The 27,440-nt window shown below is 40.2% G+C and overlaps 4 protein-coding genes across 7 annotated transcripts in view; 2 read left to right on the forward strand and 2 right to left on the reverse strand.

The window, feature by feature from the left end:
* Nucleotides 1-107: 107 nt before the first annotated feature.
* LOC139815579 (tubulin delta chain) lies at nt 108-1,974 on the reverse strand. Of its 2 annotated transcripts, none has more exons than XM_071782589.1 (2): nt 1,896-1,974; nt 108-1,803 (listed from the first exon to the last, which is right to left on the reverse strand). In XM_071782589.1, the coding sequence occupies exon 2, from the start codon at nt 1,678-1,680 to the stop codon at nt 337-339; it is 1,344 nt and encodes a 447-aa protein (XP_071638690.1). In that variant the 5' UTR covers nt 1,681-1,803; nt 1,896-1,974; the 3' UTR covers nt 108-336. The 2 variants fall into 2 exon arrangements, with proteins under 2 accessions (XP_071638690.1, XP_071638689.1); XM_071782588.1 differs by having other exon boundaries at nt 1,867-1,965.
* Nucleotides 1,975-2,910: 936 nt separating this feature from the next.
* Nucleotides 2,911-8,028, forward strand: LOC139815956 (uncharacterized). Of its 2 annotated transcripts, none has more exons than XM_071783238.1 (5): nt 2,911-3,190; nt 4,401-6,733; nt 7,210-7,393; nt 7,490-7,636; nt 7,706-8,028. In XM_071783238.1, exons 1-5 carry the CDS (start codon nt 3,016-3,018, stop codon nt 7,744-7,746), a joined length of 2,880 nt encoding a protein of 959 aa, XP_071639339.1. In that variant the 5' UTR covers nt 2,911-3,015; the 3' UTR covers nt 7,747-8,028. The 2 variants fall into 2 exon arrangements, with proteins under 2 accessions (XP_071639339.1, XP_071639340.1); XM_071783239.1 differs by having other exon boundaries at nt 4,404-6,733.
* Nucleotides 8,029-8,101: 73 nt separating this feature from the next.
* Nucleotides 8,102-10,428, reverse strand: Wdr79 (WD repeat domain 79). The gene is made up of 5 exons (XM_071783241.1): nt 9,989-10,428; nt 9,341-9,873; nt 9,042-9,274; nt 8,705-8,938; nt 8,102-8,627 (listed from the first exon to the last, which is right to left on the reverse strand). The coding sequence occupies exons 1-5, from the start codon at nt 10,229-10,231 to the stop codon at nt 8,404-8,406; spliced, it is 1,467 nt and encodes a 488-aa protein (XP_071639342.1). The 5' UTR covers nt 10,232-10,428; the 3' UTR covers nt 8,102-8,403.
* A 2,067-nt stretch (nt 10,429-12,495) lies between these two features.
* Nucleotides 12,496-27,440, forward strand: part of If (integrin subunit alpha inflated) — a 61,347-nt gene continuing 46,402 nt past the window's right edge. Inside the window, exon 1 of one of the 2 annotated variants that reach the window (XM_071784518.1) lies at nt 12,496-13,173. In XM_071784518.1, the coding sequence (XP_071640619.1) occupies nt 12,992-13,173 (182 nt within the window). In that variant the 5' untranslated portion in view covers nt 12,496-12,991. The remainder of the gene's footprint in view (nt 13,174-27,440) is intronic. The other variant, XM_071784519.1, reaches the window with a different exon arrangement.

The following is a 27,440-nucleotide window of genomic DNA, read 5'->3' on the forward strand; positions in this document are numbered from 1 at the left end:
ATTAGTCAATATTAAAATTTATACGTAAAACTGTATGTATTTAGACGCTTAATATATTTTTAACAATCTTTACTTAAAAAATATATTATTTATACAAAATAACAGAGATTTATAGTAAGTTATTGAACACTACTGCATCATACTTTCAAGTAATTATATCTAGGCACTTTAAAATTCTACTTGATTCCGTAAAATATTCCGCAATTTTTTCCTATAACGATATAAACACATTAATTTAACAATTTTGGATTCATTTCTTCTGCTTTTTAGGTATAGATATATATTGGCGTTTATATTAAATATCTTTTGCGAACATAAAATCATGCATAAGAAAAATCAGTTTTTATTGCGGCTTTTTAAGTTTTTATATTCCTGCACTACGTTTTCTACTTTGGCAAAAGCTTGCAAAAAGTCATCGTCCTCCAAACCAAATTGTTTATACTGATGCAAGAAAGCCGCGCATTTGTAAGAGCCCCACGCTTTGTCTAGATATACGTCCAATGGTCGGTGTATCTCCGAATTATTGCTGACCAACGCCAGGAACTTGTCTCGATTCAGAAACCTACGTTCTTGATGCAAATGGGTAAAAGAATTCAGGATAGTCCACTCCGGATACAGATGTCTTCTCTGCAAATCTTCCAATGCTACAACATCATTCTCCACAGATTTGCCACGAGTTACGAGAACATTGGACACGCAAGGACTATATACATAAGACATTGCTGCTTTGCTTAACGTGGGATTTGGTGCCTTTAATTGGGCATTTGTTAATTCCGCTTGTGACTTTGATACTCGAAGAGTCTGCTTCAAATGACGTATATACACCTCCCATTTCTGCGTGGGTTCATACTGCAGAGACGTCACGGGGGTATGCGGAGTACTCTTGACCGTTACAAATCTAAAATTGGGATGAGCGGCTATTTTGGATATTAAAAAATTCGCGTTGCACCTCGCATTGCTGCTAGGTTGAAAAACGGCGAGCAGATTTTCCGAAATAATACTATTCATGTCACGCAACGTGGTGTTAGAATTCTTCAACAGATTGGTACACATAGAGTGCGTCTGCTCGTTCTCGAATAACACGGAGACGTCTGCCCTGTCCGAGAACTTGGCTAGGGTCAGTACGGTGTTGTAATTTTGGATGCAAACTTCTCCGAAGGTGAACGGCAATACAATCGCGGCGACGATAGGCTGAGTTTCGTACTCCTCTCGCAGAAGCTCGACCATGCGGCTTCCTATACCGGATCCCGTGCCCCCGGCCGAGCTGAGAAGCAGAAGGAATCCCTGGGAACGATCTAACTTCTCAATCTCCTGTCGCGTGACGTTCAGCACAGCGTGCGACAGGCGTCGACTGTTTATCGTGTAGCCGTAGGCCCAGTTGTTGGCGGAACCGCCGCCAGACTGGCAGACTACGTTGCTCGTTCGATAGATCCACGACGCAGTCGCGTCCCTGCATACCTTGTTGACGACCTTCTCCTCGGTGTCGACGAGAATCGCCTTGGCGTAGTGCCGGCCGCACTCCCCGATTCCGTCGAACCACCTCTCGATCGTGCTTTCCGCGTACTCATAATTCGCGCCGTAAGGAACGCCGGTGTTGGAGGTTCCCAGATCGGAGGCCACCTTCGAGAACAGGTCGCAGCCGAGTTGATTCCCGCATTGTCCGAACTGCAACGTCAGCATCTCCGGGTGGATCCTTCACCCGCCGATGCGAACGGCTTGGTGTCATCAACAAGCTCTTCCGCTTCTTTGTTAAATTCTTGATATGGCGAGGCGCAGCTTCGGACGGTTTACGACTGTTTATACCTGGAATAATGAGAATATTATAATTCGTTGTATGTATATACGTGAAAGAGACATCGAACTGACGTTTGCGAAGGAGTAGTTTTGACATTTACACCGCGTCGTCGCTTCCCGCCAAAACTGTGTAAACATATACCGTCTTTGACATATCTTCTGCACTCTTTGCACTTAAATTACACAGAGTGTAGAGTGTCTTCGACTAAACTCCGATCGATTTATGTCCAATTCTGTTATCAATAGGTCTGTTCCTTTTAAATTCTTGCACAATTCATCATCTTTCCTCTTTTTCCCCTTCAACGTGAAAAGAAAATAATGTAGTGTAAAGTATACATAGTGTATTTTGTAGTGTAAAGTGTAAGTACATACAACAAAACAGGACCCCGATTCTCTAACGAGAAACGTATGCGCAAACTCTGCTCTAACAGAAAGGCTGCAACGTGATTGGCTATCGCAAAGTTTTTAGACAATAAGCTTGCAGTTTTTCTGTTAGAGCAGATTTTACGTATACGTTTGTCGATACAGAATCGGGCCTCAGTAATGTAAAAAGAGAAAAGATAAACCATGCAAGAAATTCAGACTAAAAAAAATAGGCCTAATGTAGGATTAATTTTTAATTTAATTTTATTTTTATCTTTTTTAAACTGATATTAAAAATAATCTACATTGGTAGAGAATAGACATATAGACGTTAATCGATCAAGCAATTAGAATAATTAATATCAAGTTATTTAACGTGTGAAAAGAAAAATTAAAACAGGGATAACGATTACTATATAGTATAATAATCGTCGAGGTAGAATCGGATAGGCTGTGCCGTTCTAATGGCCTAGTTTACATCGATTACTTTTGATACGCGTATTAAATAGTAAATAACTAGTAAATTAGTTTGATTATTGGCTGATCAGTTCAAATATACTATTTGATATGCGTATCAAGAGATCGGTGTAAAGTGTAAACTAGGCCAGTATCTCTGCGTTGGTGTTGTCAACGTTGTCAGTTGGTTCGACTGGCGTCCGCCATTTCGGGCCGGCCGGACGCGAGCCAATTGAGAACGGCCGCGCGCGTCACACTACTCCGACATCCGACATTCAGCGCCCCTGGCTATCAATTTGAAGTGATTGTCAGTTGTACTGCCCTGCCGTTACGTTGGGACGTTGGGTTAGGAGATACGTGTGCTTCTCGTCGTGTTTTTTCCGTTGCGTCGTTGTTACGGGAATGCCGAATTTCAAGCAGCAGTACAAGAATCCGCGCCCGGGATTCGGCGAGGCGGATCACAGAAGGTGCCTGCGCGCCTACAACTGCGATAAAACTCGCAGGGAAGTCAGAACTCGAACCTTCGACAGGAACCGCAACCTGCAAGACGTTTCGGCGCCAACGACCCCGCAGCCCGGTAAGTTGAAGGATTTCCCGTTGATCTCTCTCGCAAATTGATAATTGGATTATAGATTAAAGATTTCTCTCCTGCAGCCTCCTGCTTGCATCTTTTCAGTCACGTTTTTTGGTTTAATTGTTAAAATGCCTTTATTTCGATTTTACTTTTTATTCGGTGTTATGCGCCTCCGTAAATATTTATTTTAGATCTTAAATTAAAATAACGTTTATTCGATTTACGTGCAAAAAAGGTAAACGGAAAAAGAGCAGAAATTGTCGTTTAGCACTGGGAAAGGAGTAATTAAATGTTAAAAATGGCATTAAATAAAACGTTGAATAAAATGATATCAAATGAGTATATTCCTAAATGTAAGATAGATCTAAATATTTACTATGCAAATAGCATCTTCATTAAATATCATATATTTGTTGTATTTCCTCTGGGAAATTTTATTGCTTTTATATATAAAATTAAATGCTATAATGATGATTAATGGTTTGATAGAACGATCTGCTGTATAGTTATAGTGAGAATTATTATTATATGAATAAAAAATTTAATATAAAGATCAATAATTTGATATTAAAATATGTCTTGCAAATATTAAATAATGTTGTATTATAGTTTTATAGAAACTGAAATATCATATTGTAGTTTTATATATTAATAGTGAAAAAATATTTTTATACATATGTGCATTTGTAATAACATACATATTATATACGTATTTGTAATATATACATATTTTGGGAATAGGTCGTGCGTGAGAGGCTTGATTGATTAACATCTATTCGAATTGTCTATTAATACTGTCTTCAATCACAAATCCTGGGATCTCGCGATCGTTTTTTTCTCTGGACTTCGTGTCCTTCGAAAAGTCGCTCGTCACGTTTCGATCGGTTTAACGTTAATCATTATTGTTTGTATCTTGCCTTTACGTTCCCGCTTATCGTTAACTATATTTATGTTTTCTAACGTCTTTCTCTATTTTCGACCTTGTTATTTCTTACTTTCGATTCGAGCTGTTTCGGTGGTTAAATGTATGACGATGTAATCGCCACAATATTATACAAACGACATGTAAGAGTTTCTAAGTATGCAATAGAGTGTATATTTGTTTTTTAAATGCTTACATTTGTACTGATCTTTTTTTTTTGATTGCTCTGTATTTATGTAAAATTGATTAAATTATGTAGTCGCAAGAACAAGAAACTTTTATTATTTTCAGCAGAGACTGTACCTACTGATGAGCGTATGAAAAAATTATTAAAATGGAAAGAGGAACGTAACAGAAAGAAGAAACTGGAAGCCGCCATGAAGAAACCTGCTTTCAAAGTAGGCATCGTTCATCACTCTTTGTATTCTCCGGTGAGCAAGAATGATGTATCAATTGCGAAAACACCGAAACCACAGAAAACAGAACATTCAAATTATATTCAAAAACGAATTACGAGGGCTACAGAGAAACGATTGCTTGCTAAAGCTGCTAAACAAGTAACAAGTGATCTAACTTCAGTGCCGACGAAACATCTCATGAACGTCAAAACGTCTACTTCTAATGCCAAGAAACAGAAATCATTCGCCCCACCTGATCACTGTTTTAGACCTCCGTCTGGTTTGCACAAGATACCTCTATTTGGTTGTGTACCGATGAAACAAACGCCACAAGACAAATACACATCGTCGCAGAAGTGTTCACAGACTTCTGATAGTACCACAAAGAATTACGAAACTTCCACAGGTCCGAGGTTATCATCAAATGAGCAAGACCCGTCGCAGAAATTAATTAAATCGACCATTCGTGATTCAGATGAATTAAATGCAATTAAAACAGTAAGATCGTCATTGAAGGAGCAGACAAAGAATCAGACGGACATACAAGACGCCTTGCAGAAAGAAAAAAATTGTTCATCAAGCAGCAGTGAAACAGAAACGCCACCGTCGCAAAAGTCTACTCCGAATTCTTCGGAGAAAGAAAATTGTTCTTTAGAAGATCTTATTGTTTTTTCACCGTATCTCACGCGAAGCCGTGGGAAGAGGAATTCTAGAAAAGAGGTACAGCAACGGCTGGGCATTGGCCGCCCATCCGACGAAATTCCCACCAAGGACACGGTTATGCAAAATTTAAACATATGCGTGGAAGAGGAGGAACGTACAGCTCAGTACTTCAAAATTCTCTTGAACAAAGAAACTGATAGACTCAAGGAGCTTTGTAAGAAATGGTTGGATATTGGATTAGAGAAGGATGTTCCAGAGGATGCTACGTATGAAATACAAACAGCGGTAGGGCAGACAAATTTGCTAATAAATAAAAAGTTCGAGAGATTTCGTAGCTTAGTGCACGACTGCGAGACTGGTAAAGGAGAAATGCTGGTTACGTGCAGAGATCTTCAAGGATTTTGGGATATGACATACATGGAGGTCAAAGACTGTGAAACGCGATTTGAGAAATTGGAGCAACGTCGAAACAGAGAATGGAAGGAGGAGGAGGAGGAATACACAGTCGCCAAGCCTGCCGTTAAAAAACGAATGCCTGTTAAAAAACAAATTGTATCATCAAAACCAAGTTCATTGCGATCATTAATCCTTGCTGCCAGAAAAATCAAAATGGAAGGAGAAACATTAAGCAAGGGAGATTTGTTGTTGCAAGATACACATATAAATGAAAAACCGAGTAATAGAAAATCTTTTACTGAAGAGAACACTCGACGTAGTAGGAGATCTAAATCCCATGATCTTAACGATAGCAAGTCAACTCCTGTTCGACGTGAGAGCTCTAAAACAGGTTCCGTGCAATTTTCCGAAAAATCTAAAAAAATGAGAAGTCCATTCGCAGCTATGAAAATAAGTCGAATGTGTAAGACACCCGAAGTTCAATTAGATGACACGGTGTCATACGTTAATTCCGATCAAACGCCGGGCAAGAGCATATTAAAGAAATCGGAAGAATTAGAAAATAAGGAAGCCCGTATAAAGTCCGCGCATAAAGTCAATTTTGATGATCAAGTGGTTCTAACGGAGGTCCCTCTTGATGAAGAAACACATACTAAATTGAGTTTAGCTGCTGCATTAAACAGGATAGACAGTTTCGATTTGGATGATATGTATCAATCGCCATCCATTCATGCTGAAAAAAGATTAAACTTTGAAGATTCTGACAGACTTGACGATCTGAATAAATCACTATCCGAGATACAAACAACAGGGAAGCGAAATAAATCCAGATCATTTGTTCAGAATACTTTAGTAGATAATATTATGCATCCACTTAACGACATAACATCTTCGGTATTTATTGAAGAATCATCGCCAAACAATGTGGAGATTATATCACCTAAGAAAAGCGTAAGAAATCGAGTTCAACACAAGGATGCATCAAACAGGAAACATGTAGATATTTATTTTTCACCTCCAACACGTGCGAACAGAGATGACGAGATAGACATTACTACTGAAATAATTTCAAAAGACATGGGAGATCTTGATTTAGGACCAAGAGTACTTAGAAATAGAACTGTCCCGGCAAATAATACACCCAAAAGCAGTAGAACGAGCAAAATGGTAAGCTATAATGTTTCTTAATGATATTAATTACATTTTTCAGTTTAGTTTAGTTTTTCATAACACTTGATATTAAATATAAAATAACATTCCGAATATTTTTATAAAAACCTTTTGAACAAACCTTTTTGTACAATTTTTTCTATACGTCTATTATGTACATATATCTAAAATATATTTATAATCTGTTGATTCTCGGAAGACGTAATCATTGAAAGGCTGTGGCTGGGTTATTTTTTACTTCCGTACTTTATTGGATGATCAAAAAGTCGCTTTGCGCAAACATATAGTATATAAAACAGCAGTTTTCAGGTTTTAGATTTTTTTACATTCTTGCGATATAAAGAGGACGCATGAGTAATCTTCCAAAACTAACGCATACTCATTGGGTCTCGGATGACCCAGCCACCGTCGACCAAAGATTAATTGACTAAATGAAAATTAACTGACAAAAGAAAAAAATTTTTGTTTTGCAGATGACTCCAAAAAGAGCAAGTAAAGAGGGAAATAAGAAGTCAAGTATGAAAAGTTCGTTAAAATTATCGCAAAAAGACGAAAATATGACACCAAGTAAAAGCAATACAATAGATATGGAGAATGTAACATTGACAGACAATATTGTTAAGAAAAGATCAATTCGGAAAAGTGTTGCATTTGATGGTAAAAATCTTTAAATATCTTATCATATATGTTATGAGTATACGTTTAGCTACACCATATTCGATATACATGTATAATCGTATTTTGTTATAACAGAAACTTGCGTGGGATGTGCCGAAAGTAAACCAGTGCTACCTAGGACTCCTCATACAGTACGCCGTAACAAGACGCCTTTGAGACAGAGTCGAAGCAAACAAATTGATGAAGATCTTATATCATGGGAAACGCCAGATAAAAAACATCGTGAGTTCTAATAATGTATTACATATAATAATCATATAAAAAATATTTATCAAAACTTATTTGTTTTAGCTCATCGTAGAAGTACGAGATCTCAGTCAGATAAATTTTAGTATCTTTTTACATATTATGTATTTATATTTTGCATTTATATAAATGGAAACCTGACATATAACGAAGATTTTTACATATATAATGACATCTATGTGTTATGTATGCGTGTAACAAATGTATTATAAAATATTCCATTTGTTTTGTTTAACGTAATTTAAGAGATATTCAATATAGTGAGATTTTTATAATGTTTTCAATTTCATATCCATTACTTAGATTTTATTAGCATTTACAATAGTCTTAGATACTTTTAAATACTGACATTCGTAATGTCAGTATTTATAAATTGTAATATTTCGTTGTAAAAAGATACTTATGGAATAAAGAGGGAAAATAGAACACGAATAAAGAATATTCCATAAAATTAATGTAATTTAATATTAATTGAAATACAAGTATGTACAAATATTTACAGTCTAGTATGGATTCCCGAAATGGATTACTGTTTACTTTATATATATTCTTTCGCTTACAATCTTTACTTCCAATTAATCTCGTATAAAGTTGAGGTATACATGAGATGAGAGTCGAAATCGAAGGCAGGACCGCTTTCACAGAAAGCTACAAATTATCTCAAGTATGTAGTCTTGTTTTTATTCTGTTCAACGTGCAAACTCTATTCGTATGTAAATCAAAAGTAATCTAAAGCTGCATTATCAAGAGGCCCACCATAATCTCACGCTATTGTCTCTATGTTTATTTTCAATACCACATTGCCTTTGTCCAGAACTGGTTGCTATTATAGGTAATCTTGTGTGTAAGCTTATTCCATTTATACAATCTTTGGACAGTCTTATTTTATATTTTGGATACAAATCCTCTTCGTTATAATCTGTAATTTCCGGCAATTCCCACACAACGATATTTCCATCAACACCGCCTATGGAATATATAATATTAATGGAGTATATTATATCGTGCACTTATTACTTGTCATTTTGTGTTCATTGAACTAACCAGAGATTATTTGTTTACTGTCAGGCGTAATAGCAATTTGTATTCTTTGATTGGTATCCGATTGCCTTCCTTCGAGGGAATAAAGAACATTTCCAGGATTACGGAGGTCCCAACATAAAAATTCACTATTTTTCCGGACAACAGAGAACAACTTCATTCCGCAAGGGCTAAATTCAATTTGTGTTACACCACTCCCGGTCTGAAAAGTGCACAATGGTCCGTCTTTGTACAAACCTTCAAATATAAAAAAGAAAAATTATATATAGCTTTAGACATAATTAAAATATATAATTTATTACATCCTATGTAATCAATATTATCACAGGTGGATACATACCAATACATTTGGAATATGTGCCAAAGGCAACTAAGCCTGGCATGAATGGATTTTCACGGATACACGAGACCAATCCTATCATATTTGGAAAATTGTGTTTAAATTGAATGTCACTTGTCTGACGTCCAGGACGGTCCGTGTCGAAGGTTCTTACAGCATTCTTGAAACCACACCATATCTCCCTTCCTGAATCCACAAATTGAACGCTGATAGATGCTTCTACTTCGTCAACTCTGAAAACAGACGCACTCTTGCAAAGTTGCATTGAGAGAGTAAGCAAAAGTAATGCTACTACTAACTGATTGTAAGCTCGATACGTGGCACGCAATTCTCCTGTAAATGCATCCCACAGATGAATAGGACTCTCTCTGCTGGTACTAAGAAAGCAGCACGTCGCAGGTTCGCGCGAATCCATAAAAGGATACCAGCAAGTGTCGTATACGAGGCCGCCTTCCTTAATTGTCAACGCAGATGTAAAGTTGGTCTGTATGAAATCAGATGGAACCTGGCCAGAGTATAATTCTACGGGAAGCTCGTAAATGCGTATCTTGAAGTCTTCTGATGGTACAAGTAAGCATGTTCCGTCCGGCGACCACTGGCAACCTTTCGTAAAATTCTCATGCAAGTTTGTGGGCTGGTATTCCTTAGTAGCTACACATAATACCCTCGGCGCTGTGGACCAGTTATACTTGTAGACGCAGGTAGAATCTACTGAACTGGTATCTTCCGAAACTACATTTCTTGGCTCTGTGATATTTGTAGCTTCATTGTCCCTTGTTTGCTCCGATATCTCAAGACTTGCTATTTGTTCTGGCAATGTGACGCACGTTACCTATAATTTGAAGACTGATTATTTTACAATTTGCTCAAGTAATATAGATCTGTCACAAGAAGTTTTATCAATTTATAAGATACGTTTGCCTGTCCAATATCTATCTCAAACTTACTTGTGACTGTGAAGAGACGAGAAAGTCAGTTTTATTCGGAATTACACCAGATTCCAAACGAGTTTCTGCATTTGTCTGACCGCAAGTGTCTTCGGTCGGTACGAATAAATCCGGTTGCACCTGACTAGCCTCACAAGTTTCGCTTTTTGCATCGTTTTCGACTGTCTCGTGATTTCCATTTAAACGTGGTGTTGTTATCGGCGAACGCGATTCAACAGCGGTTTCTTCACATTCTATCTCCATTGTTTATTGTACGAGAACACGGATCTCCTTTTCTAGAAATCTTAATTTGTTTATATATGTATGGGAATGTTTTCAGCACGCGCAGTGCTTTAATTTTTTGAACTGTTAGATTGCCCCTTGCATAATAATAAAATATATTTCGAATATTGTGGAATACCGCTGAAACGGCTCTAAAGTCAGGTTAGGAATTGCCAGTCAGCTTAGGTTAGGTTTAAGGTTAAATCACGCGTGCATTTTAGTTACGAGATTATACGTTCGAGTGCGTTGCGTTCGTTTACGAAAGTGTTTTTCAGTGTTATTTTCCGCGAGTAATTTATTCGGACTGATCACTGAACTTACAATTAGCCGATGCGTCGACTAATTACACATTTAAAGGTATTTAACTTAAATTATCCAAACTAAGCATTGATTACATCTCGAAACTCTTCGTGCAAAATACAAACGATCTCTCGTGCAAAAACGTTAGATCAATTTATTTATGTCGGCTAGCTACATAACCATGGGAACTTTCCAGCAAGTGACACAAGACACAAGTCGACATGTCATTCTTTTTTGGCAATGAGTAAATGTAGCTAGCCGACATAAATAAATTAAACGAACGTTTTTGCACGAGCTCTCCATAGCGCCATAGCGTAAAAATAAAATTAATTAATTAATTAAAAGTATATGGACCGCCATACCTTTTTGCATTACATTTTAAAATGATTTTATAAGGAAATTATTTAAATCATTAATTGTCGATTAATGTCCATTTATATCAATACACATTAGCTTTACTCACGGCTTAATTTACTTTTTATCTTTTTCTAATATTTAGAACTAGAAAAAAAGATAAAAAGTAAATTAAATCAAAATTAAAGTTAATCTACATTGATAGAAATGGACTTTAGTCGGGAAATGCGTATAATTGAATATAAATTTATTTAATGGTTTCATGTGTGTATATCTTATGTGATTGCAGGATTCAAGGTCACTGCTTACATGTAAAGCATCTTATGTAAAAGAATTTTTTTATTTAGTGTTCTCCTTTTTCTGCTTCTCCTCTGCAAAAAGAAGACTAAAAGTTTTGAAGCTTTAAGAACTCGACGTTTCGAAACGTCGAGAGCGTGAGAACGGAATTCAGATTCACTGAATCTTGGCCGAGATTGTGCATACGTGTCACATGTAGCGATGTTTATATCACGAAATGAAGTTTTTCCGAGTTCAGTTATATTCTGGAGAAAATTAAGAGTTTCGTCGAGAAGATACGTTGAAGAAATGTTTGCGTTAACATCATGAATCTTTTTGTTATAGTAACGGATAAAAAATCCCGGTAGCGATCGGCAAGCGTTGATATCTAATCAAAACTGACCCTATGTATCGGGTCAGTCTATGAGTAACGCAGTAATTTTACATAATTTGAAATAATAGAGAGAATAAATTATCCTGCAAATTGTACTGCAGTAATATAAACGGAATATACAATTTAATTGAAAAGAGAGAAAGAGAAAGAGAGAAAGGGGAAGAAAAAAGTTATATAAAATGAGGGAAAGTTGATAAAAATTTATTTAACAGTTTTTTTATTATTATTTGTAAAACAAAAAAGATGCATTGTTAATACTTATTTTAGACGTTTTTATTTATAATTTTTATATTATATATTTTAATGTACGTATATATGTTTAAATATCTTTATATATTTTATATACATGTATGCGATATTGATTTACGTATTACGTGGTACATAAAGCTCATAAAGGAAATATTCTGAATCTACTGCGATTCAAAGATCATTCAAGACGGCTTTAGTTACACGGGCATATCAAAATATGCAGCGTATAAAATCACTGATGGTATTCTATTCTGAATTACGATCGCGAGTCATACACTGTTAAATATTAAAGGATAAAACTTAAATCAGTATCTTTGTGTTAAATAGCATTTTTACTACCATGTGTGTTGAAGTTTATTATTTTAACGCGAAACAGTATTATTTTAACTTAAAATAGGTTTAGTTAAATTAATATTGTTTCAGTTAAATTAACGACATTTTAGAAGTATCAGCGACTTATAGGAATGGTTAAAAATGACTCAAATTGAGTATAATTTGACACTACAAACAGTAGATCGTTTTAAGCAGAATGTAATTCCCCTTTTCTCCTCTTTTTTCAGTTCCTCTTGGCTCTTAACGTATAATCATGATACGCCGTAAGAGGAATCGGTTTACGGATTGGTAGCAGCGCAACCGACGTCTCGCAGCCGACGACGCCGACGTCGCGTCGCGACGCGCGTCGGCCGAGAACGCTCCGGCAGAGCCGGGCGTCGCGCCGTGGGTGGGAGTCCTCGAGAGCCGCGCGAGTGAGCGAAGCGAAGACTACCCGAAAGAGCCGTGCTCCACTCAGTCTGTCCGCGGGCGTCCGTCAAGCAGACTTCTCCGGCTCTCTGTCTCCCTCCCTCTCTCCCTCGCTCGCTCCCACCCTTGACGGGTCTCGGAACTCGAGGGCCTCGCGGAAGACACATGTCGTCGGTGCTGGTGGTGCAGCTGCTACCGGCTAACCCGCGTGACCGTGCGCGTTAACGTTAACACGAATTCACGACGTTCTTCTAGTCCGACATTACGTCGCGTCCACGTATCGCGTGTGCTATTGTTTTAAAAAAATTTTCTTCTTTTTCGTTCTTCTCTATCGCGCGATCGGTTCTCATATATGAAAGTGAGTCGACACACACACGGTGACAGAGTGCTCGCAGTGCGACCAGTGATACGCCAGACCAGCGGACAGGATGTGGTCGACGAGGCTTCTCTGGGGTCTCCTCGTCGGGCTCGCGATCGTCGGCTCGCCGATCCAGCACGTCGCCGACGGCTTCAACGTCGAGACGAAGCACTATGCGGTGTATCGTATGGAGGAGAGGTCCATGTTCGGGTTCGCCGTGTCGACGTACCGTGACAGACACGCCCGCGGATGGTGAGTCTCTCCTTTTGTTTTTCTTCATCGCAATATCACCGAGACACGAGAAACAAAATAATAAACGCCGCCTAATGTTGACATCAGTATATACCATTGGTTAAACGGTGCGTCTTGAACCTTCGCTGCCGTTAAACGTGCGGCAGTTTGCCGGCGTGGGTATATCGCGATAGGGAAATATTTGGAAATATACGTAATAACGATGAAGATTAAGTCCTGAGATCGTAAGGGAAAACTATTGATCATTAATATATCACTGAGAAAAAAATTTTTTAGATCCAAGAAAATATTTCTTTGAATAGTCCTAATAACATATTTACTTAATATAATCACATATTTATTTAGAATTATATATCTTTACTTAAATTAAGTAAAAATATCTAATTCTAAATAAATATGTGTATTATATTAAGTAAATGTGTTATTAGGACTATTCAAAGAAATATTTTCTTGGATCTAAAAATTTTTTTCTCAGTGTATAAATGCGTCATGGGGCGAATCTAATTCGTCATCTTTAAAAAGACGTAATTCGATGACACACGGAGTGAAGGGGCAGTGTTATTGCATTGCCATATCTGTGTCGCGTTGCACATACTATGCTAAATAATCTCATATATTCCTCAAGATTTATTGCAATACATTAAAGCGATGCGCGAAGCGATGCAGAGAAACGCATGATAACGCAGACATGATAACACTATAACGTAGACAATTGAAAAGCAACTCGAGTCATGATTAGCTCAGTTTTCTATACATTTCTAACATAAAATTTTTAGGTAAATAAAAATGCTACATAGATAATAGGATAAATACTGGTAATGGAATTGGGTAAATGCTTTCCTTAAATAGGCAAATTAACTCGTTAGCCAGGTGTTTGACTCATCGCTTGATTACACATACGATTGAGTCACCCGACTGTCGCGAAATAGGAAATATTGAACGTTTTTAAATTACCGTACGACTCGTTTGCCAGGATCACTACGATAAAATCATTTTAGACTCCAGATCTTTTCCATAAACAATTGTACACATTTCACAGGGAACATATATATTTATTTATATAAAAAAAAGATTAAAAATCTCTCCGATTAACTTTGACGCGTTTTTAACGAGATTTTTACAAAAGCAGCGTTTGATGCTGTTACATCTGTTGTTACGAAATAAATGTCGTCAGTCGTGCGTAAATAAAAATAACGGCCACCCCTCAATCGAGATACCATTCGGCGGGATAAAGGTTTTCATCTCGTGTTTCATTTCGGGCTTTAATAACGAGCGATATAATCCTCTGTCTATCGCCGATAAAGTACTCTTCGGGGGGACGCTCGCAACCCCTAGAGACGTTCTCTCCTCCTGCCGCGATCTGGCATGCGAACGGTGAACGTGCTCGTTCTCGAATTTCGTGACTCACGCTCGCGACGGGCCACGAATAAAACGTTTCTGCTCCCGGCTGCCGTAGGTCGTCGGTGGGCGACGATTATAAATAATATCGGCGAAACGGGGAAACGCGGCTAATAGCGCCGCCCGCATCGTCGGAGTTCCACGGGAAAAATCGACGTCGATGCCAATGGCGACACAATGGGGACGTTGCATCCGAGGCCGGCCTGCACTATTCGCGAGCGATTAGCGATCAGCCGTGAAACGGGCACGCTTATATTCCCACAATACAAGATTTCCTCGGTGATGGGAAAAAAAATGATTTCTGTACAGGGAAACCTAACGCTATTAAAAATTCGACCTAGCATATTAAATAAATACGTCCGATAGCATCTCATTTTCACGCAGCGTTCCAAGAGGATCGTGTCACTGTTTCCGAAGGGGATGAGGAAGACGTTTAAAAAAGGAAATGTTACTTGAATGACGAAACAGTGGTCACACGCGTTAGCGACAAGGAGGGGAAACGTCGGCGCGAGGAAGGCCGCGCAGGAAGTCCGGATTACACCCGAGGCCTTACGGGAGCCGCGCGTTTCTCTCGTGGGCGCTTATATTTAGGCCAGCTCGGTGCGAGCTTTACGAGCGCCCGCGTTCGCGCGCTCGTTAATTCCGCCGTTCACGGGGATTAAAGCGCCCGATCGCCATCAATCCTCGGAATAGAACACGGGACCCCGTGGCATTTGTACGCGCCCTATACCTCCTCTCGATCATTCGGCGCGATCGATTTCCGTCGTTCGCTCGCGCGCGCGCAGTTATCCGATATCGCGAGTTTTTAACTCGGGATCTAAAATTACGTCTCTCCCGTACTTTGCAGAAACGCAGCGCGAGTGAACCATAATTGGATCGGGGGACAGATTCGAGTCTCGCGTCGCTCGTGCAGCAGAAAGTAATGAATCATTTTTTTTTCCTCACGCTTCTTCGCGAATTCAGCGTCACCGGACGTACGTGGATTTTAGGTGCGGCGATCTGACGAAGTACGATCGATTCGTCCGTGAGGCATTTCGTGATGCAGGACGTTAGGTCAACTGCACGTGGCGTGGGCGGTTCGTCACCCTCGCGCCGCTCCGATTAATATCTTCGTAATCTGCGCGTTCGATCTATTACGATCCGCTACGTGACGTTGTCCTTTCGGGCTTTCTGAACGAACCGATCGGGGGGCGCGCTGAAAGAACGTGCTTTGTTTCAACAACATCCGGACGAATTTTAAAATCTGTTTCCTTCCCTCGATCATCGACATTAACGATATCCGAGAAGTGATATACGGACGGAGGAGTAAACGCGAACTCCGGGGGAATCTTGTTTCGTAGGGAAGACTGAATTGAGATCCCGGCCTCCCGTCGCGGCCTCATGCATATGATTGGGAGCAGTATACATCTTGCATCCGATATGCCAGCTAATATCTACGCGCGAGCGCTCTAAAGTATCGCACAATGTGCCATTACCACCGGCGGCGGTAATCTCCTCCATATATCTACCCGGTCGTACATATATTCATGTATAATCCCGGCCTCGTTTACCATTCATAAAAAAAATGTAATGCGATTACAATCGCGGCTCGCGCACGGCGCGAACACACGGCGCTGCCGTGTAAATCTTACGGGAAATTGAAACTCGGATATACTTAACTCCGCGTATGGCCATCTGCGTAAAAAAAAGAAATCACCTAATCCCCTTTTTATCGCGATCGGTTGCGCGCGTAATTTCATTACACGCCCGTTAATTCCCCGCCCGCTCTTCGGAGGATGGAGAACTCTCGAAATCGTTTGTTGATTTATCGGCGCTTAAATTTAATATGCCTGCGCAATTTTGTGCAGCTCGGGGCGGCATGATGCGGCTCGTAGACAAGCACGAGGAAGCCCGGCCGAGAGTAAGGTGTATAAATGTCAGCGTATAGCAGAACACGTATTGTGTGATTCATTGCGCGATCGCATCGACGATCGTGTCTTTAAGAGGCGAATTCAGTCACGACCGCGTGGGGCCGCACGGGTAAGGAGGAACAAATGGGAAGTTCGAGTCACGCGCGTCGTCTCCCGGGCGTATCGATGACTCGTCCACATTTCCCGAATTTGCCGATCGTGCACGCGGAAACCTGCCTGATGCGACCGCGAGCCGCGTACTAAATATAGAAATTATTTCACGACGCGACGGCGAAGTCACGGCGGAGCTGAACGTCGATAAGCCGTCGTCGCAGTCGTGAGGCGTTCAAGGCGAAATGTCAGGAATGGCGCGATATCGCCCGCTGTGTTCCCATCGTCGCTTATTACCGATCAGATTAACGCCTCGGGTAGAAGGTTACTCCAATTATTGCGAACGAAGCTGCACGATTATGATAAGTTAATTATATACAATGCATCTAAATTATGCTATTTCTTGGATAACTTGCATAAAGATCGGCTATAACTTGTACAGAGCTCGTGTAACATCGCTTACATCTTGTATAGGACGGGATATTATAATATGAAAGATTTTATGCAATATAAAAGCAAATAACAATTTTTCGCCAAGAAGTTAAAAGAGAATATGTTGAAAACAAATATGTTCGCGATTCTGTTCTTGAGGTATCTCCATACGAAATCGACCTTACTGCCTCGCAAGAATACATATATCAGCGACGACGTTGAAATGTATGTAAACGATTTCATGACGCGACGTCTCGCGAACAAAGTAAACACGCCGATAATCGCTATTCAGAACGAAATTAACTCTCCTCGATCCCGCATTGTTCAGTCGGATGATTGAATTCGCTAACTTGACACACGCGTCACAACACAACGGAGCGAAGATATCGCTGGACCATTTCTTCGGAGAGAGAAATTGACTCTCCTTTGTAAGCTCCTATCGTGCGAAACGCTTCGCGTTGATATTCCGGGAAGCGTAGTTGTCTTATCATCGGCCGCTTCCATGTGATAAGCACACGGCACGGTTAATCATCACAGTGAGCTTCATTTCTGCGCAAGACGATGTTGTGCACGAGAATATTAGATATTGTGAAATTGGAGGAAATATTAGATGTTATGAAGCTAAAGAGATAATATTAGATATATTATGGAAACTTTTCCTGGATGATCTGAGAACAAAAAAAAATGCTGTATAATGAGACATGAGTGTCATCTTCTTTATATTATTATGTAAGCTTATATTTTCTACAATTATACGAAGATAACAGCAATCAATTTCTTTCTCGCTGTTGACTTCCAATCCCCCGTATGCGTCACAGGTCGGTTCATTCGACGAGCGTTGTTCGCGCACGACGGCGTTACGTTCGTCCGCATAAAAAGTGCGGTGCTTACGACGCGTGTCGGGACAGAGGAGGAAATGAGGATTCAATTTCCTCGTCGCTTCCGGCTGGGCGAAATGAAAGTCGAGACCGATCGAGCCGAGCGTCACTCGGTCGTCGTGTATTTTTTTTTTTCGCATTTCTCTCGATTAATTTATTCGCGTATTCCATCCAGCGCGCGATTATACCGTACACTTATAGCTATAACTTCGGACGTCGCGAAAGTTCGCCGTTTGTGGCACAGCTCGAAGCACCGTGATGCACGATGATTGTGCGAGCATCTTTGGCCGTTGGAGTCTCGTAAGCGGAGATTTAAAGCGGCGGCTTACAAAGCGATCGCCGGTGTCACAACCTCCCGGATGAGTTATGGGACGCGCGAAATCGTCGCTATCGCAAAAACGCGGAGTGGCGAAAGTGCATAAAAAAAAACAGGCATGAGTGATATTCCGTGAGGCGTTATCGGCCTTTCGCTTTATTGCCATGCGACATCGACATGTAATTAATTTACGTTGTCAACTATCTCCCAAAGAAGTAACGGGAGAATATCGGTCGTATTACGTTTTGTAAGACGACTAAAATCTCGCTTATATATACCTCGTTGTACTTATCACAAAAAAATCAGATATGTCCTAGCAAACACCAACTAACATTAACACTATATCAATATTATAATTTCCTAACATAATTTCCTTAACAATGTAACTGTCATGTGCAACATGTGTTGTATCATACTTATGTTGTTGAGCGGGGAAATTATAATATTTATGTAATGTCACTGTGTTTGCTGGGGTAAAATGCGTGTAGAGCAGCTCGCGTGTTTCAACTTTTACCGTCGTTCATATCTCTTATTCACCATCTATGGTTCACCTTATTTTACCCGACGCCCACCGACGCATGCCTACCACACCTTGGAACTGATTATATTATTAATCCGCGATGGACGTCAGACGATCGATATAGATGCAGGTTGATGACGGATGAAAAATTGTCATTCTTCCATATATTCCTTAGTGATTGCCGAATTTGAAAATATAACTTTCATATCAGCATTTTTTCCACTTTTCAGGAAACAATCAATTTTTTTCACGAAACTCTTTATAATCTCGAGAATTATTGCTCGCGGCAGTCTCATTTTTTCGGACTGCAACGTTACAATGAAAGGTCGTTCAATTCTTTTTTGCCTCCGAAAATCGAGACGGACGGATCCCGAGAGAACGCGAAGGGATGAGAGAGACCGAGGGAGGGAAAAGAAGCAGAAGGTAATGAGGATCGCGTGAGGCACGTGCCCAAAGCTCGGACCATGTCATTATGCAGACGAGAGTCGGCAGTCGGCAGCCTCGAGGCCTGTTACCTTTACCTGCCTGCCTGCCTGCCTGCACGCGTGCAGCACGCATACATGCGTACGGGATACGGACGGTTATATCGCGACGGCACGCGAGGATCATCTCGCCGTAACGCATTAAATTCGTAACCCCTCGGACTTGAATATAATATAGTTTCACGGACAGAGAGTACGGGGTGTCTCTCGCAAGGCGATACCCGGTCGTTGGATGGTAACTCGAATTGGCTGGTCGGGACGATGTGTCGGTGTCACGTTGCGCTACCGAGAGTGATTCATGATTCGGTCGGAATCGCAAATGTGACTATATATACGCTCGCGGACGTGTCACGTATAATAACTCACGATTAAGGTAATGGATATGCGATTATGCGGAATGAGTTTGCAATCGCTCACTAAGGATATAACCGTAGTCTTTTAACGATCGTAAATATCAAATCTCTTATTATCTGATAAAGTTATCTCACACAGAGAGCTACATGCTTAATTTTAAGTAAATCACTTTGATTGTCGTCTCATATATCGAGGCGCTTATGTGATTAATATACGATACATCAAGAGATTATAATGCGCCAGAAAGAAAATATATAACTTTGTCGTAATTTTGTCACTTGCCTCGAATACAATAATTGAAATAAATCGAATTTTCCACTCGCACGTCGATTAAACTCTTTCGACGTGCAACTTCTTCGTGCGACAACAGCATGAAGTGTGACGGATGTTTGATATTTCCCAGAACGAAAAATATATTGCATCCAAAAACTTAATGTGTCCATCGACAGTTTTTTTTCTCGACGGGATGCGGATACACAACATGCGCGGTCAGTTCTGCTCGCCATATGGCCACGGTACGTCAACGTGTCACTCCCTCGAAACTGCATTGTTCCTTCTGACTACGTTTGACATATGTTTCCCCTTTTATCGAAGTTCACGAAGGAGATCCGTCGTGGCCTAACCAACGGAAAAACAATTTGCAGGTCCTATTCAGGAGATTTATAGTTCCTCTGACAATCCCATTTTTTGTTTCCTCGAAATATAATCTTCACTCGAAGAGTATCATGTAATCTAGACATTTGTGAACATTTGTCTAAGGTCTTTCAGTGCGAAGTGAAATTTGTTGTTTAATTATTTTTTCAATTGATTAAAAATAATTATTACAAACATTAATAATAATAATTTATCGATATCTGATACTGATTGCGTAAATGTCGTATTATAATTTCCGAATTATTCTCTACGAAAGATTAATTTACATGCGATATGTTCCGTCGACTGAGCACTCGACAAACCAGATAAATGACCGGGCAATCTCGGCAATGGTGTAGTTACATAATCGCAATCGTGTTAACAATAATGTCGCTTCGATAAAAGTAGGTCATTGTATCGCGATCTGGGATGGAACGATTAACTACGTGCTAATTAATGAGATTAAAGCAGCTTGATCTTAATTCCTTGCAGCAAAATGTGTATGGAAAAGTTATCTGACTTGTTTTTCAACCGTCTGATATTCTGCGCGTTTATTTTTAAGAGAGCTCTTAAATGCGATTCGCGAATATTTCACAGCGGAATTCGAGACGCGATTCTTGATAACATTGGGAAAAAAAATGAGTGAGCACAGCTGCTCGATAATGAGAATCGCAAAACGTGAATTAGCATTTTGTACATGCTCGAGTGTGACTAACGCGAAAAACCTTTCTTGTATTTTACAAGATTTGCCACTCGGTTTATAGCCATCGTTGTTCTTGTCACTTAAAGAAGATGAAAAAGAATTCAACGACTGAATATTGCTTCAATATCATCAATTAACTTTTTCATTCCCAAATTGTTTAACAGCTAAAAAAAAATATTTGTGATGAGAGGTCTCATAATTTTTGAACGTACGTATTTTATACAGATGATTTCGCGCCATAAAACAAGCGTGTCTCAAGAGTATGCTTTACTGGCGTTTATTTACCAACGAGACCCTTGGCAAGCAAATTTTTTTTCCTTTAGAGGAGGACACGTAGACGAGATAAAACATGTTTATCGTACGTCTAAAGTGACAAATTCGCGACGCCGAGAGCGAAACTGTCATGATCTGCCGTGATCGTAGATTACATTACCGCGGAATTGCGGTACCATTACGCGGCTCACGCACACGCGCGATTTCGCTTTGAATGGTGATTACAGGTTTGCCCACAGCGAGGGTCGAATGGTGTTGGTGAGGAGGTGCTCCTTATAAAGTAGCGCCGGCTCGACGTCGATACACGCCTCCGTTCGCGTTACGTCATCGACTGATCGTGCGTATCCTCGACGCACGTTACGTACGACGTCTTTAAAGACCTTACGCAATCGAGGTTCGAAGAATTTTTCTTAAATACAGGAATAAATTCGTAATTAAGACTTTCTTTTATTTCATCGCGCGATTTATCTCGCGATCTTATCGATTTTTTTGTCTTAAAAGAATATTTTTAAATAATGTTAAATTTCTCTAAGCTCTATATCTTTCCTGATTATGAACGAAATGTATTTATATCTCGTTCCAAAATTATACTGCAGTTATAAATATGTTATACATTTATTTGATCAACGTGAAACTTGTGAATAATATTTCGAGAATTTGACAAATTATTAACGGAGATTTGTAGCTTAGTAAACTCTATGCCGTTTAATGAAGTGGAAAATTATAATGAAGATGAAGATCTAAAATAATTATCAGAAATGCTCAACGAAGTTTAATTGGCATATAAACGCGAATACCCGTAACGAAGGGATGCGTGTCGCGCCAGAGATCGGAACGAAATTTCGCGCTGACCGCGAGGTATGCTGATTTTTGTTATCCTCAGCAATAGCACGGCGCGCTGGATGTGCATATCGTACGAAAGGTGTATTCCGCCTGGTTTAAATTTCCTAGCACGCGCTGGCTCATTAACATATACGTTTGTTGGAGAAGCTGAACCGCGCGCGGGTTCGCTGAACCCCGTACTTTAATCGGCGGGATTTTACTCTAAAAGTCTATTAGACATTAGATCATAATATAAAAGAGAACCGAACAAGAGGAGATGGAAACAATGAAGGGAATTAAAATGATAGTGTTATTCTGCTTGAATTATCTTAAGTTTCTTAATTTTCCAACTGTTTAAAATTTTTTAATAATTGCTTCCAATTTTAGTTAGCTTTACCTATGATAACGGAATCTGCAGGCTGACACTTTTGTTCACATTAAGTTGCTATCAATCTTATACTTAAAAATTTTAAATTATTATTTTGTTCATGACGGTTTATCTCAGTATGTCTCTATAGGCATTTCCGTTTCCCACGATTTGCTTGCGAAAAAGACGTCATGTACTCGATGTCGGCAACGTTTAATTTCTTCCCATGATCTTCTTATCAGTTCTATTCGCGCCTTTTAAGAAAATACGTAATTATTGCAACAAACGAATTCTATAAATATACAAATAATATAATACATTGGAGTTTTTGTATGTATAGGAGAGAGAAGTTCAGTACTAGGAAGCGTTAATGATTCCAATAATCATAATCGGCATTTTTTGTGGAGACGAGTCGCGTGTGTATATTTTCCCGTGACGTTTAAGAGACGCTTTCTTTTGTAGGGAGAGAGCAAGGGATCGTATAAGTGTTGCGTGATTTCCGGCTTGAAACCTGAGGTTGCATTACAATCGTCATTCTTTATGCCCGTACACGAGTCTCCATTTGGCTGTAATAGTTGTAACGGAAGTTGAATCCTGTCCAGCGCACGTTCGGCGTGACGACGTAACATGCCGCGGAAGTAGCACGCGGCCACACGAGAAAACAATATGTTTTATTAAAACCTGCAGTTGAAGTCAACGCCTCGGCAGTAACAGGCGGAGCATTTTTAATTATTTAAAGAATAAACGATTATTATATATCAATCAGTTAAAAATATTTAATTATTTATTTATGCGATAACGTGAAATAGATCAAGTCAGTTTCTCTGAAATTTCCGCCAATTCCACGCTGGTTTATCTATAAATTATAAATAATTCATTTATCGCTCGCATGTTTCTCTCTACGCATTCCTATAAATAATTCATCTGTCAACCACGCGCAGAAAAACATTTTTGCTCATGAAGAAATATTCATACGGCTTGTAAGGGGTTAAGAAGATTCACAAGAGCGAGACATACACACAAGCTCTCCGACGTTTCCGAAAAGATAACGGCCGTGTCTCTCGCGAACAATAACGCCACGTTGCGGCATGACGATACCGATCTTCGGTGGTGTACCGGTACTTTTAGCGCGATTTCACGCACGACGCCCTCGTGGCAGGCGTTGCATACGACGCTCGTCACATTACACGCGCGACGTGCGTGCGTGCGTGCGTGGATTCGTCCTCGCGGAGAAACACAAAGACAGAGAGAGGGGAAAGAGAGAGAAAGACACTCCTCGAGATCAAAGCGCGAGATCCCAGCGTGGAAGGGACGGGCGGCATTGAGCAATTCGCCAAGTACGGCGCGCCACGTCGGATGGAGCCGTCCCGATTTTGCCAAATACGGGATTACGAATGCGCGCACGTACCTATATGCGCGTGTCCCGGCCGTTGTAATATAAGTCAATACAACACGCGCGACGCTGGCGATCGCACGGACTTAAGGAACGCCGCGATATTCAGCCGCGAGAATCTCGAGTTACACCTGACGGCGACGACGACGACCAAGTCCCACCACTCTCTAATTCATGCGCGAATGCAGGACGAGCGCGGCGCTTAAAGGAGCCGCTCTTGCGCGCGGTCTATGCAGATTTCGATGTTCGCCAGGAAGCTTATGCAAAGTAGCCGATGCAACGTAGCACGTGCTGCGTCTCGGAAAACATTGCGCGCGATACGGAGTATATGCTGCCTCGCGGCGCGATTTTTCATTCGATCTGTTTGCGCGGTCGTGCATTCGGCGACGAACGGCGATCGTCAACTAGACATGTAGTGTGATTAGGAAGAAATAAATGATTTTTAAACTTTAATTACACATTAACATATACCAATACTCAATTAATGTTTCCGTAGCGTGAAACAACAATTGCTATGGTGGACCGTAAATAGAATCTGCGTGCGAAGTGCATAGATATTTTTAGAGTTGTTGTCATCTCGCATCGATCATTCAGGAAAGTCGCGCTGAAGACAGTTTCGTATTCTCGTACGATCGGCTTTATTGAATAGCTTGAATAGGCGTTCTCCGTTTTACGACCGAGGCCTTGAAAATCGCCAACTCGTCGAATTCCTGCCGTTAAAAAGTATTTGCACGACGATAAACACCGAGAGACCGCAAGTGCATTATAGCTAGTCGCAGCTGCGAGCCTATTTTCGACGCTGATTTCTCGCGTGATCGATCGTATAAGCTACATTCTTACCGTATCGGGTAATATAATTTACGTTTTTGATAAATAATGCATTAAAGTTTAGTCATCGTAAATTCATTGTTAGACATTTCGCTCTATTTCTCTTCGATTAATAACGTTTCCTCAGAAATATCTCAAGAAAACATTAAGTAGTTCCCGAGATGCTTAAAATAGGTCGAATCAAGTCCATGGAGAGAGAACTATTAACATATGTGATATGTGTGTATTTCCGTGCACAAAAAAAGACCGCTAGATAAAAGACTATGACAGAATGACATTAAGAGCCAATGGGTGCCCGGGACTTTCTCTTCGACAGTCAGGTTGCTCGTGCTCGTGTAACCTGACTCGGGCGACAGGCCATCTCGAACGCCCACTTGATCGCACCTATTCGCACGATTCGCTCGATCTGAAGCCTACATACATCGATACTCCCGAATCGCGGCCGCGAGAATCCCCGACGAGACGCCAGTCAGCGACTGCGTATCCTGCGGGACCGGTTCGCCCCTGCATTCCCGTTCACGTGCATGCGTCACATATCGGTGGTCGTAGTTCCCCTCACGAATGCAAAAAAAAGTGGAGTGTGGGCGAGAGCTTGAGACTTGAGACCTCGTCAGGTACAGCCCACGTTGTCCGTCGTTGAAGTAGCGCGAGCCTCTGTCCGTCGCGCGTCAAAGTCATGTATATAAACCGCGTACCGAGTTTCACTCTCTGAATTTTGTGATAATGACGATGCATTATGTTAACCCGAGAAAGAGAGAATATCACTGGGAATATAAGTAAACTTTATTTAAATTAGTGGTTAAGTTAAGTAACAAATTCTAAAATTACAATTCAACTTGATGATGATAATCGTATTATACGATCGAGTGTGCAGATGAAGATGCAGATAAAGTCTCTTAAAACGTTTTAAATACTTGTATGCGTGTGTTTAATCTGCAATGTTTAAAAAAATTGTCCGTGCCAGATGCTACGTTGTTTTTGATATCTTTCCCCTAGCAATTACGGCACCCTTTTTGTTCTTGCACACAATGTATTATAGAGAAACGAGTTTCGTGGTCATTTCTTCGCGCGCGGTCATTATTTACCGCATCTCTAATTATCAGTCTTCAGTCTTACTTGACCGCAAACTCATCCAATTTAACGTTTGTATTATCTCGGCTAAGTCTCGCGAAAGAGAACCCGCTTCGTTATTAATTACGATGACACGCGCGTTACGATAATTATGGCAGGAGCAGCTTCCTTTTATCTTCACTTCCTCGAAGGAATCTGTCAATCTGAAAATTATACAGCCGTTTAGAAATTCCGCATAGCTCATAGTTGTTATCGATATTGTGGCATGCGACTTCGACGGGGCACGTCAAGCATATACGCTTATGAATCGCTTACATAAGCGGCATAATCGGCTCCTCTCTTTCCACGTGTGAGTATGTGTGGCGCTTACCTACGCACGCTGCACCAATCATGCAACCCAGAAGCCGATGTATGCCAAGGTTGCTCCATAGGCAACGGTATTTCCATGTGGCTTCGAGATGGAAACCTATATATGTACGACGCGGAATCTGTCTCGCGTCGAGATTTGATAATGATTAATTGCAACAGCCGTGTAACTTGGAAGATCTTATTATTCGAACGTTAAACTGTGATATGGCGTAAACGTCGTTTAAATTATGATCGATCATCAAAGCTCATTCAAGTGCGGCCATAGGTCGAGTCCTAATAACACTAATTGCGCGCGATACGGGATGCTGTAATCATTGTCGATTGAATTCCCCCGGCGCAGATTAGAGTGATTAGACGACGAACAATGGCCGAAGTTATCGGTTATCGTTTATTGAGCGCGTCTCGACGTTAATGGGCTTTAAATTAGCAGCGTTACCGAAACTGGGTCACTGGATCAGAGTTAAATCGTGCGAGCAGATTATCCATTCGAAGACTCTTTTGAAGACGATTGCTTCGTCATCGTTCTATGATTCGAAGAATATATTGCGCGCACATTCGAATAGCGCAATCTCTTTTTTTTATGAAATTTGATTAATTATTCACATATTTAATGCATATGTATTCAATTCATATATTTCATATATTAACTCTCGTATAGTGTTACGATATCTCAGAATAATCTTAACGCGAAGTATGTAAATGTGACCTCGCCGCATCGCGTAGGTGTGTTGACGAGATAATTTCCGTCGAGTAGAAGAAAGCTTTTACCTTTTTCTCTGTCGAGCTAATATTCCGGAGTCGTCTGACGGTGCTAGACGATAAAAGCCACATCATTCGTCACTATTTGTCACAAGGTAAACATAGCAATATCCGAAAAGCTTTTAGCATTCGAACTATTTGTTAACCAGAAATGACGCGTGGGGAGGGATTTAACTTATCGAAAACTAATCTCCGATACACTGTTAAATTCGTAGTGTCAAATTATGCTCAATTTGAATCGTTTTGAACATGTCATTAATTTAACTAAACCAATGAAATTAAAATAATCCTGTTTTGTGTTAAAATAATAAATTTCGACATATGATAGTTAATAACAAAATGTTATTTAATTCAAGGTATTGGTTTAAATTTTATCCTTTAATATTTAACTCAGTTTTTAGATCGGCAAAAATTAAATTCGCAAAAACGAAGAAATATCGAACGATGAAGGAAAATATCAGAAGGAAAATAAAAAATAAAAAAACACCACCATAGGAATACGTTGGGCATTCTCCGCGAGTGAAATTAATTACCTAACTGATAGGTCAGGGTAATACCGATGCTCCCTTGGGCTCCGTGGCCGACACACCCTCCGGAGATAATTACACGATCGATTGTCTTACACCGTCCCATTTTCATATTGCGTCTGGGCGCGCTGGTCACATACAT

This window comes from Temnothorax longispinosus, chromosome 7 (genome assembly GCF_030848805.1).
Source record: "Temnothorax longispinosus isolate EJ_2023e chromosome 7, Tlon_JGU_v1, whole genome shotgun sequence".
In the NCBI taxonomy this organism is placed as follows: Eukaryota; Metazoa; Arthropoda; class Insecta; order Hymenoptera; family Formicidae; genus Temnothorax; species Temnothorax longispinosus.